At 38.5% G+C, this 12,538-nt stretch overlaps 1 protein-coding gene across 3 annotated transcripts in view; it reads right to left on the reverse strand.

Moving 5' to 3' along the window:
* Positions 1-12,538, reverse strand: part of LOC136874854 (AP-4 complex subunit epsilon-1) — a 163,568-nt gene that overhangs the window by 82,842 nt on the left and 68,188 nt on the right. For all 3 annotated transcript variants that reach the window (XM_067148535.2, XM_067148536.2, XM_067148534.2), the window contains one exon: positions 2,496-2,629. In XM_067148535.2, the coding sequence (XP_067004636.2) occupies positions 2,496-2,629 (134 nt within the window). The remainder of the gene's footprint in view (positions 1-2,495; positions 2,630-12,538) is intronic.

Below are 12,538 nucleotides of genomic sequence, written 5' to 3' on the forward strand. Positions count from 1 at the left end.
GTTAAAGGAAAATAACTTTCATAGTGTTTACCCAAATATCAGAACTGCCTTAAGAAGGTTCCTATCAACAGCAGTGTCTAACTACAGTGGTGAAAGATACCTTCAAGCACTGAAGTGTGTAAAAAAACTCATTCACCTCCACAATGACCCAGGAGCGACTATCGAATACATCCATATCGTGCATAGAGAATGACATCACAAAATGTCTTAGCTTCAAACAGGTTGTTGAAACTTTTTTGCTTCTAGGAAAGCAAGACAAAAATAACTTAAACATTTGAGGTATGTTAGTAACTATCTGCTTTATAACTAAAAACTAGTAATAATACCAAATAAACCTGCTTCCAAACACAATGAATGATCCAATAAAACTCTAATTTGAAATTCTCATGTAGTCTAAATCTAATTAAAATAGTGTTCACTGTTGTGCACCCTGAGTACCTGCTCAGAAAATGGAAAGAAAACAAAACATCAAACTAGAAGAAAAAAAAAGTGAGTAAAATATAAACAAACATTTACAGTAGTTAGATTAGTACAGTAAAGACTAAAATTCTAATGCCTTTATACCTCCTGTATTCTTATTTCAATTTGTTCATACGTTATAATTTTGTACATGTATTATGCCTAGTGCCAGAGTTTACAAAAAGCAAAAAAACCCATGTCATTCTGAATTGAGCAGGGGATGCTGAGAAGAAACCTGTCTAAGAGCAAACAAGCATCTAAACACAGCCTTGTCCATAAGCCCCTTCAAAGATACAGATATTTTTTGCTAGTTGCTTTACGTCACACTGACACACATAGGTCTTATGGCGACGACGGGATAGGAAAGGCCTAGGAGTTTGAAGAAAGTGCCATGGCCTTAATTAAGGTATAGCCCCGGTATTTGCCTGGTGTGAAAATGGGAAACCTGGAAAACTATCTTCAGGGCTGCCGACAATGGGATTCGAACCCACTATCTCCCGGATGCAAGCTCACAGCCACGTGCCCCTGTCCACACGGCCAACTCGCCCGGTGATTCAGATATTAGTTTTGTCAGTCCTGTCATTTTATTTTAAGTATTCTTCTTTTCCATATATTTTAAGAGTTTTCTGTAAGTATTCTAAGTCTTGGATTCATGAATAAGTGTTGCTATCACTATGGCATTAGAAACATGGCTGGATACTGAAATCGTGGTTACTGAAGACCCATTTGGAGATAACTAAATGCTGCACTAGCACATCTGAGGAGATACTGTATTTCAGTGTCTATGTATGCATTTATCGAGAGGTGGCTGCCAACATAAGGAAAGTGTTTAATATTTGTATGGAGTTGCCACTGTTTGTGAAGGAAGGAGCTGCCTTGTTGGTATCTGGTGCAGACTGGCAAAGGACTTGTGTTTTGTTAAGTTCTAATCTGATATTTGTACATGCTTGGTATAATGCATTCAAAATAGTTGGGCAGTAATCCTCTCTATTGGCTACATCAACATTATTATCTGTGTATTGGACTTCGATAACTGAAAATGTGAATACTTTGGTCTCGGCCTGCAGTCTACTATGATCAATAATCCGCCACTAAATCTATACACCATTTCCACACCTGGAGAAGGATGTTTTGTCAACAAGACGTAGTATAGTTCCCAACATATACAGAGAACAAAAATTGGAGGAACTGTGTAGCAACATCAATGGTTTGCTGAGAGGTACCTATATAAGTATAGCATAACTTTTCTTTGAATGTATCCTGTTTAATCACTGACACCTTGGCCTCCTACAGAGCATGTACCCAGCAAGATAAAGAAGCAGTTTGGCCATTACTGAATATAAGGAATCTGGAGCAGAAGTCTCAACAGTTATGACAAAATTTCATAGGAGTATAGCAAACATCCTTGACCATATACAGTACATCATCACCAGAGAAAATATGACATTATATTAAAATTATTATTTTCCTGGAGTTATTGCCAAAATAAATGAACTCATTGCTCTGGCATTGCAACCAATAATTGTTGCCATTTTCGAAGCCAAGTAACATTCTGTTTTTCTTCTGGGTGTGGTGTTATCTGGCAATGAGTATATACCTAGGGACAAAAGAATAACACCTGCATATATAGACCTCACCAATTTTTAATGCCTGTGTGAGGAATGTGAGCTAATAAAGAAAATTCATACTTCTAGCAATAAAAAGGTAATATGTGTTCCTTAGTCTAAAGCATAGAGTAAATTTCACAGGAAAATAGCTTTAGGTTTTGGCACTAGGTCAGTGGTAGTTTATAGAATATTATTTTCAAGCAGGAATTCTTGTACTTCACCAACTACACAATTCAAGACACTACAAATTAATAGCCTAGTTAAAAAACTGAACATCTTACTAAATACAAGAGTAGTAAGTCAACAGATATTCTAATGCCAATCATGGCAAAAACACAGACTTGAGCAAAAATAACACTTTCAACTACACTGTTGTTCATTTTAATTAACCCTTTTACTTCTACAGGTAGTGGGATAAAGAGAATTCACCTAAGTACAGATATTTGCATCCAAGGTGCATGCAGTCCTCGATAGGTGTATTCATGCGGCAGCTTTCCTTCCAAGATCTGCTGTTGAATTTGCACCAATGCAGGAGCCAACTCAGCCACCAACACTGGTGTTGTCTAACAACAGGACCAGCAGTTCATTACAAGTCAGGTATAACTAGAATAATATTATAACACTACTCAGTCACAACAGAATAATCAGTGCTTAATGTGGTTTAAAATGAAGAGCTAGTCTGCAATAAATATTATGTCAAATGGAAAGAAGTGGTTACAAAAGCTGAACAATATCAAATGGTATTCTACAGTTTTGAAACAATGTTCCAATAACAACACCTCAGAGAGTACGGGCAGTTATCACCTTGGTTCATGCACCTATATAGCTGAATACAGTGGTATTTAAGTTCATTAGGAACTGAGAAGAAATAGATAAGGTGACCTGGGATTGACCAAGAGGAAGTCTATGTACATGTGTTTGTTCTTTGCAATTCCTACATATTATTCTTAGTGGGTATATTTTCTTTGTATGTTTTTGTCTTGTGTTCGTTGTCTCATATCGCTTTCAGACCGTGTACGTACAATTGTGGGGTGCTTTTTTTTTCAGATGTTAATTTTTATTTTGTAGAATAAACTAAAAATATGTGTATTTAAGAGCATTTAGTCAGTTTTTGATGTACAAACAAAAATTCACACCGCCAGTTTTGTTTCAGGTCTGAAAGGGATATGGACCTCAATTTAAATTTTTTTTTTCCTTTTCTCACTTTCCTTCTTGTTTTCAAGCTTCCTTCTGTACTGCACAGTTCCAACATTGAAACTGATATTTGTCTTCTATGGATGCAGATTCTTCTTTCTTTTATGAAAGCAGAAAACCAGAAACAAACTCAGAAGTGCCTGAAAAAGTATACATTGGGACTGCAGGGGATGGAGCCCATCTACGAAGATATGGGAGTTTGTATCCTGTTGTGTTTTCATGTTTCTTTTTGTCTCATCCTTCTGTATATTCAATAACTGTTAGGTTTTTGATTCTGCTGAAACTAATTTTAATCCAGCTGGCTAGTCAGTCCATTGACCTTCTGCCATGCCATGACCCAGACCCTGGCTAGGTCAGTGACATGCTGTAGTTTAGACATGATATAGGCTTTTGGGCTTATGCCGTGTCAAGAAAATAAGGTGAAATTCTTTATGTTTCGCAGAGAACTTTGCTCTGTGTCATAAGAAGAAATCTTGACTGTCCACGAGAAGGGCTTCTTAAACAATGAGCTTTGAATTTAGACGTTATAATAGAAATGGAAACGGTAGTTCATTCATCACCAGATGACTCCTCGGACGTGGTACAGCGCTAGTGTTTGAAGCGGAAGCTGGCGGAACCATCAGAATCAGTCTGGAAGGGTTACATAACATAACGGGTGTACACAACATATGACACTGACACAAGCCTGGACTGAAACATCTAGCGATGAGGAACGTACGAATTTGGAAAACAACATAATGAAATAACAATAGTGAAGGGACAGGGAAAGGAACTACCTACGTAAATCCTTAATGGCTGGCAACAAGGTAATACTTAAGTGATAAATCTGCACTATTCTCAGCATAATTGCATCAACTACATCGGAGTTTAAATGTTTAGGTTGACTATAACATAGTGTCTATAGTGTTGTGTGCGAGTGGTGTCTGGATTACCATGGAATCACACAAGAGCACTAGATTCATCACGACATCACAAACTCGTATGGTAAATGAAATGGCGTATGGCTTTTACTGCTGGGAGTGTCCGAGGACAAATTCAGCTTGCCAGATGTAGGTCCTTTGATACGACACCCGAAGGCGACCTGCGCGTCTTTATGAGGTTCAAATGATGATGAAGACGTTACATACACCCATCCCCCGAGCTAGGGAAATTAACGAATTATGGTTAAAATTCCAGACCCTACTGGCAATCAAACCCGGGACCCCTGTGACAAAGGCCAACATGCTAACCATTTAGCCATCGAGCTGGACACTTGTATGGTAACACTGGTGTTTGATTATAAACGAGCAGTAGAACACTTGAACAACCTGTTTGTGATAACACAAAAATAGTTTACCTGTCTGATATTACTGCCAATGCCCTCTGTGGATCATTTGTAGAGATAGAGGATTCGAACTCGGCAGAGATCGCTGGAATTTTTCAAGGCTTCATGTTGTACGATGTCGGCCCGTAAAAGATCTCTAGTGACATATTTGGTGTTTACCCGACAAAATACACTGAATTCAGCATTAGTTGCCCAAGTAGGATTAGGTTTCCTCTGCCATCTAGTAGGTCTAGACTACAACGGAACATCAAAATTGATGAGCAAGCAGGCAGATGGCATCAAATTAAGATGTTTGCACATGGTAGACGAGGCCATATTATTATTATTATTATTATTATTATTATTATTATTATTATTATTATTATTATTATTATTATTATTATTATCGTGTCAGTAATGCTACGAAGTCAAGAACCTTGGGACCAGGCGGCAGTCTACGTAGAAAATATTCTGCGTCAGAAGAAGAAGGACCTGGACGATTATGACAGACAGTAAAGCAGAAGGAGGAAGATGAAGCACAAGATGCATTAAGCACGACATCCGTCGTGGGAAAAGGGAATGTGGTTTTTAGTGGGTAAGAATCTCCACACACTTGTTGAGTGCGGACCCTCACAAGCGTCTTATGAAAAATTTTCCACACTCCCTCGAGGAAAAAAAAAAAAAAAATATTATTGTTGTACCAGGAGGTACACCTCTACGCCGCACATTTAAATCTTGCATCTAAAAGAACTCCTCTACTGGAGGAACCGTGAACTTGAAACTAGACCTACTTAAACCTTTACTCACAAGATGTCACCAATAAAATCTGATGGAATTTTGTTATTTTGAAGTTTCCTGAACTGACTGTATTTTGACTTGTTTTGTTTGCCCTTCATCAAGAAGTTTGGAAATTCTTCCATAGATGTCACTGCTAAAAAACTATGATCATGCACCCTGGTGCGAAGTGAACGAACTTTTGATTTAAAGAAGTTTTGTATCCATAAGTTTTTTTAACTAATTGATGCTCATTTATTTTTGAGTTGACAATATTTATCTTTTCTTTGCCAGTTTTGAATTTAGCCAATTCCTAATTTCTGTAATTAATTTTCTACCAATCACAGTCTTCTTCTTCTTCTTCTTCTTCTTAGATTTTGAGTGTAACTTTTAAATCCACCAATAAAAATGAGAGGGTGTGGCTAGTTTAATCTTGAATGGTCTCGAACTTTCCCCGAGGGTTTATAAACTGTGGATTTTCTCGTCTCTTGGCCAGTTAATCGTTATCTAACCTAGTATGTGTGTCAAGCAGGAGGCGGGCGGCGCCTTTTTCATCAGGCAGCAGTATGCCGACAAGGTAATGGCCACATAACATCTTTATTTCTTGCTTGCTCCGCAGTTTAACCTGAGGGAAAGTTCTGAATCATCACCTATGTAACCTACTTTTCTGAAAATGTAACTTCTGCCGGCTTATGTAATAACTTCATAAAATCTTTAACTGTAAATCGGGGATAGAGAGTGATGTACCCTCTCGAGCTCCCCTTCATATTGGTCTGAGATGACTACGTTTTGTAACTGGTTTCCTTCCTTTCCGTCATGTCTTAATTTATTCTTATACGAGTCACCTCAGTAGTCTGGGAATAACCCCTGTTTCACCGGCCTAGTGCCCTTTAGGTTTTAAGTGTTCTTATCTAGGAGTGCAGGTATTTGCCTCCTTTCCTTTTGTATTTGGGCCATTTATTTTACTGTTATTTCTTTTTACACGTAGGCCCTATAGGTTGGGTACAAGATACCACTGTTTCAAATTGCAGGTTGGGCCATGGACGGCCAAAAGGTGTAAGATATTTTGGGTGTTGCCTTGAGTAGGCTTGAGAACTGAGAGCACGTTAGCTCTTTTTCTAGTGCTGTAAAAGTGCCTCTGGGAGGCCTGATATTGTACACTGGGAGCAAGTGCTCAATGAATTTAGGGGATTTCTACCCTTGAACAAATTTATGCTCGTCTGTAAAATGTGAGCTGGGAGCTCCAAAAATTGTAAAACTAGGGGCTTGTAGCCCAAGAGTGTTAAAGTTCTGAAATCTTGGATTTTTCTAAGTCTTGTTTCTAATTTTGGACCTGAAATGTCATTGTTACCTCACTAAGTGAAAAGTTGTTAAGTTTGTTGTTTTTCGAAAATATAACCTTCAGTTAAGTTTTTAAATTATTTTCTTGACACTGGAATTAGACCCATTCATCCCGGCACCTTCTTTCACCTCTTCTGCTAAACGGGTAACTCCGTAACAATTATTACGCACCTCATTGTTGCGCCTACCCCTCCCGTCCCAACTTACTCTCCGCCTAAGCAAGCTCACAGATACAACACACGCAGCAACGGGCATATGTTTAACAGACCCCCTCGAACAGCTAATGTCTCCGGTCAACGCTCATCCAACATAAGAGGTAAGCGATCTTAGACGCCCATTTTGAACACCCTATTTTCAAGGCCCGAGTACATCTTTTTCCTTTTTCCATTTTCCAGATTTCTTTCATGCACTCGGCATCTTATTTTTTCCGTTATGATCTTGAACTCCCAGTAAAAATGAAGCGGCTTCAGGCATGATGAATTTTCCTGTTTGAAGTGTTACTACTCCATGTCTGCTACAATATGTGATTTCTCTTGCCTGTCTCACGTATCTATACAAGATTGTGATTTAATTTTTTCTTCATTCAAAAGAATATAATCATCATTTTTTGTCATGATGAACATTCTTATTAACTGACTGGCAGCTATGAGTTTGATTATTACACTGCCAACTCTGTGTTGTACCTTATGTTTTTAACCTCTGGCAACACGATTACGTGTTTTCTTCTCACTTAGCCATGATGAACACTTATATATTTTCACTCCTGTTTTATATTTGAACATTCTGATTGACTGACTGGTAGCAATGATACCCTTATGATTTTAATTATTTCACTACCTGCTCTGTATTATACTTTCTGTTTTTATCCTCTGTTTCAATACGATTGTGTGTTTTTCTCTTAGCCATGTTGTAATATTTTATGTTTCTTTCACACTAGTTTAAGCCTATTTGATTTTCTAAATGTAAATGTTGTTTCTTAGGATACCATATATTTTAAGGACACTAGGTTCGGGGCCCTGACCTAACTTTACGCTAAGATTTATTTTTGGCTGATGATGCTTACGACAGTTAAGTGAAACATGTCCCATCTTAAAACGCCTGTTGTAATGTTTGTTTTCTAAATATAAGGAAAGTTAAGTATTGGAAAGGTGGTGTTAACTATTATTCTTATTTTAAAGTTCATAATCTGATGTCCAATACGGTCTACAATGAGATTTATTACTTGTAATGTAACCGCCAACCAGGCAAAAGAAAAGAATAAATATCTTAACCTCAAAGTTAAGGTCAATAGAATTTCCAGGGACATTACGTTTTTACAGGAGTGCTTAAAATATGGATTGGTTCCCAGATTCTTAAAACATTTACAATGAAAGAGCATTACATCCCCAAATCTACAACACACCCAAGATAAAATTAATTCTATTGGGCTGAAAAATCAAATCAAAACACTCTACAGGAAAAAAATCACTCCTGAACTTGCAGCTTTACAAAGTTCATCTAAAAACTTCGTCCAACATGTCACCTTTAGAATGGGACTCCTTTTCTAAATATGTTAACGACAAGGTGTCAATCGCGGCAAATAAGAAACAAGAAGTTTTAGACAAAAAATTGACTTTTCTTAAAAAATCAAGAACTAAAATTCGTCAAATCTTTCAAAACCACAGGAACACCCTCTCCCCAAATCAAAGTTGTTCCAAACACTGTAAATTTGTCCAACACTAACTTTGAACAAAGGTTTCAAATTCAATCGGCCCAACCCCAATAAAATTGATGATCTGGTGACCAACATTGCTGAAATCGAATCAAATATTTCAAAACTTCCTATAGAACACCGTAATGATGTTAAATACGAAATTAAAAAGAAGCTCCCATTACTAACCAGTGAAATAAATTCCAAGCTTTCTTTAAATCTTAACAAGCAAATAATTGAATTAAAGAACAAAATCAGAAACAATAATATAATAGCCACAAAAGCCGACAAAGGCTCTACAACTGTATTATTGAACAAAAATGAATATATTAGTAAAACTGAAGACTTCTTTTCTGCCAATAACTACAAACTAGTTGACAAGGATCCCACTTTAAAGATCCAGCGTTGTTTAAAGAACTTGCTGAAAAATTCAATTTTTCTCTTTCAAGAGCATGAACAACAAAAACTCACCATTATGAATCCCAGGTTACCTACTGCTAAAGCCTTACCAAAAATACATCAAAAGGAGGTGCCAATGTGCCCTATTATAAACTGTCGAAATAGTCCCACTTACAAGGTTTCTAAATTTTTACACCATTTTTTAATAGCCATTATAAGTTCAATAATGAAGCCTATGTCAAAAATCCAGTTGATTTTTGTAATAAACTTTCTAATTTCCAGTTACATGACAATCACGTCATGGTTCCGTATGATGTCACCAATATGTATACTAGTATACCAGTAAATGAAACCATTAGTTTAATAGAAACTAACCTTTTGAAACATAACACTATAAGCAAATGTGAAATAGATGAACTGATCAACTTGCTAAAATTTGTAGTAAACAATAACTTCTTTAAATTCAATAACAAAATTTACCAACAGAAGGGACTAGCAATGGGCGACCCGATATCTGGAATCCTTGCTAACATTTTTATGGATCACCTTGAGACTAACAAGATAATCAATAAAATCAATGGTCTACAGCTCTGGCTAAGATACATCGATGACACATTTGACATCATCGACACTCATCGCAATAATAGTGATAACATTTTAAATACCCTTAATGACCTTGACCACAATATCAGGTTCACTAAGGAAGACGAAATCAACAGGTCTTTAAACTTTCTGGACTTAACCTTGACCAGAACCAGTGATAATTTTATTTTCCAAATTTACAGAAAGCCCTCCGCTGCTCCTTTGACAATAAAGAATGAGTCTTTACACTAGGGTTGGGCACTATGTCCCTGTTTCGGCACAATGTGACGGTGCACAGTTATGCTCCGCTGTTCCATAACACCGAGTGCCAATTGTTCCGAAACATTCTCAAGCGAGCTGACTCGCTGTCCCATCAGAAGCGCCACTATGCACTGCCCTTCGCCTATTAGTTGAACTGTGCAGCGGGCGCATGGGACGCAGGACTGTAACTGCGCAGTGTAGAGAGAACTTCGAGAGGCAACATTACATGCTCCGCGCCAGTGGGAATGTGCCTGTATGGAACGTGCTGTGTGGTGTGTGCCTGTGTGTAGTTATGGCCAGCATAAAGCTGCAGGGAACGTGAACGAACAGTCGGAACACTGAAATTCGCGCCCACTAATCACGTTTAAAGGCTGCTTTTAGGTTAAGATTTTTCCCGTCAATATAAAATGCACATAACACGGTTACAATGGCAGAGCAGATGTTTAAAAGTAACCAATTCAAGAATATTTTCACCAGTTGAATGTATTGTGAGTAATTAGTGAGTAATTAATATCTCGAAAATTTCCCTCAACACTTTCTCGGGGATTGACGTTAAACATTAATTTGGACTTTAAGGAAACTTTTAAGCCCAAGAAAAATGTGGGTCGTCGCTTTGGAATTAAAAATATAACTGGATGAAAAAATTGTTGTACTTTCGTGCTGTTAGGCCGGGCCCACACTGAGAAGCAGTTGGCCGCAGAGCAGGGAAGATCAGAGCAGAACAGCGCGAAGCTTACGAAACTGCGAAGTGGACGTGAGTGCACATTGCTACGCAGGGTCTCGTCGGTTTTCAGAAATAACATGTTTTCTTTAGACTCTGTGATATTGGGGCATCCAGTATAAAGAGGCCCTTTTTTTTTTTCTTCAAGCATTCGCGATTTTTCTCATTTTGTTAGTCATCTTCACAATTTCCCTTGTGCTGATGGCAACGCGGTTATTCAGCTTAAGACAATCGCAATAAAAACAACCACCTTCACCAGTTTGCAAGACTGAACAATATTTCTATGTTACCGATGTTCGGCGTTCATATGGACTAAGCAAAGAATTTAATTCATGATTGTTATATTTTTTACGTCGTACCGACACAGATAGGTCTTATGGCAACGATGGAATAGGAAAGGGCTAGGAATGGGAAGGAAGCGGCCGTGGCCTTAATTAAGGCACAGCCCCCCCCCCCCAGCATTAGCCTGGTGTGAAAATGGGAAACCACGGAAAACTATCTTCACGGTTGCCGACAGTGGGGTTCGAACCCCCTATCTCCCGAATGCAAGCTCATAGCAAGGCGATTCTAACCGCACGACCAACTTGCATGGTAAATTCATTAATAGGATCACAGTGGGGGAGAGAGAAAAATATGTATTTACAAATGTACTGCTAGATTTTCATCTAGTTGTCACAAGACACAAGATACTAAAATCAATCAACATTGACAATCTGTTGTGAACGCGTTTGCATTTATATTTGACAAGACATGATAAATGATTTTCTGTATCTATCTCTTCACATAAATGTGATGATGGATGATGGTGACGGAGTCGGCGATGATGCTCTCCATAATCAGCATTAGATCTTTGTCTTAAATTCTATATGTTGCGAGAACATGGGTCACGGATTGTTTCATAGATATTTGAGGATTACATTTTTTTCTGTTTGTTTAACGGTGCACTAATACATCGAAGGTTTTCGGCGACGGAAGGGTGGAAGATTGGGAAGGTAGCGGGCGTGGCCTGAATTAAGGTACAGCCCCAGCATTTGCCTAGTATGAAAATGGGAAACCACGGAAAACCATCTTCAGGACTGCCGACAGTGGGGTTCGAACCCACTATCTCCCGAATGCAAGCTCACAGATGCGCGACCGTAACCACACGGCCACTTGCTCGGTGGATTACATTTTAGGCCTTTCTCCAAACTACCTTGTTACACAGCGTGAATAAAATGATTTATAGCCTAGGCTGTAGTGCCTTATTCCCCAAATTTACATACCGATTTTCATTAAATTCTGTTCAGCCATTTTCTCACGAACATACATACATACATAATACATACATACATACATACATATATACGTACATACTGCATTGCAGTCCACATGATTTACATAGTACCTACAAAACATGGTGAGACTGAATGGCTGTGGTAATTTTCTCCTCCATTTCTTAACTAACTGCGTGACACGTGCGCAGGAAACTGTGTTTCGAAGACTACGCGTGGTAGGCGGAAGTAGGCGCAGAACCGGCCTGCTCTGCTCTGTTCTGCCCTGTCTGTCAACATGCGATGGTGCAATGATTTGTGTGGATTACAAAAATCTGCTCTGCGCTGCACTGCTTTAGCTGCTTCGCCTGCGTCCGAATGTGCTCTCTGCACTTCGAATTCCTTCCCTCTCAACTTCCATTTACTTTCTTCAATATCTCAAAAATTTCCCTCAACACTTTCTCGGGGATTGACGTTAAAAATTAATTTGGAGTTTAAGGAAACTTTTAAGCCCAAGAAAAATAGGGGTCGTCGCTTTGGAATTAAAAATATAACTGGATGAAAACATTGATGTATTTTCGTGCTGTTATGCTCTCTGCACTTCGAATTCCTTCCCTCTCAACTTCCATTTACTTTCTTCAATATCTCGAAAATTTCCCTCAACACTTTCTCGGGGACTGATGTTAAATATTAATTTGGACTTTAAGGAAACGTTCAAGCCCAAGAAAAATATGGGTCATCGCTTTGGAATTAAAGATATAACTGGATGAAAAAATGTTGACACTCCAACGCAGGGCGGCACACAGCCGGTATCGACAGGCAGACACAGCCAAAGCCAACTAATCTATCTAGTGCGGCCTTGGCACAGCACGTTCGGTTCAGGCACATTCCAGCTGAAGCGGAGCATGTCCTATTGCCTCTCGAAGTTCTCTCTAGGACGCAGTTACAGTCCTGTGT

The sequence above is a fragment of the Anabrus simplex genome, chromosome 5 (genome assembly GCF_040414725.1).
Source record: "Anabrus simplex isolate iqAnaSimp1 chromosome 5, ASM4041472v1, whole genome shotgun sequence".
Classification (NCBI taxonomy): domain Eukaryota; kingdom Metazoa; phylum Arthropoda; class Insecta; order Orthoptera; family Tettigoniidae; genus Anabrus; species Anabrus simplex.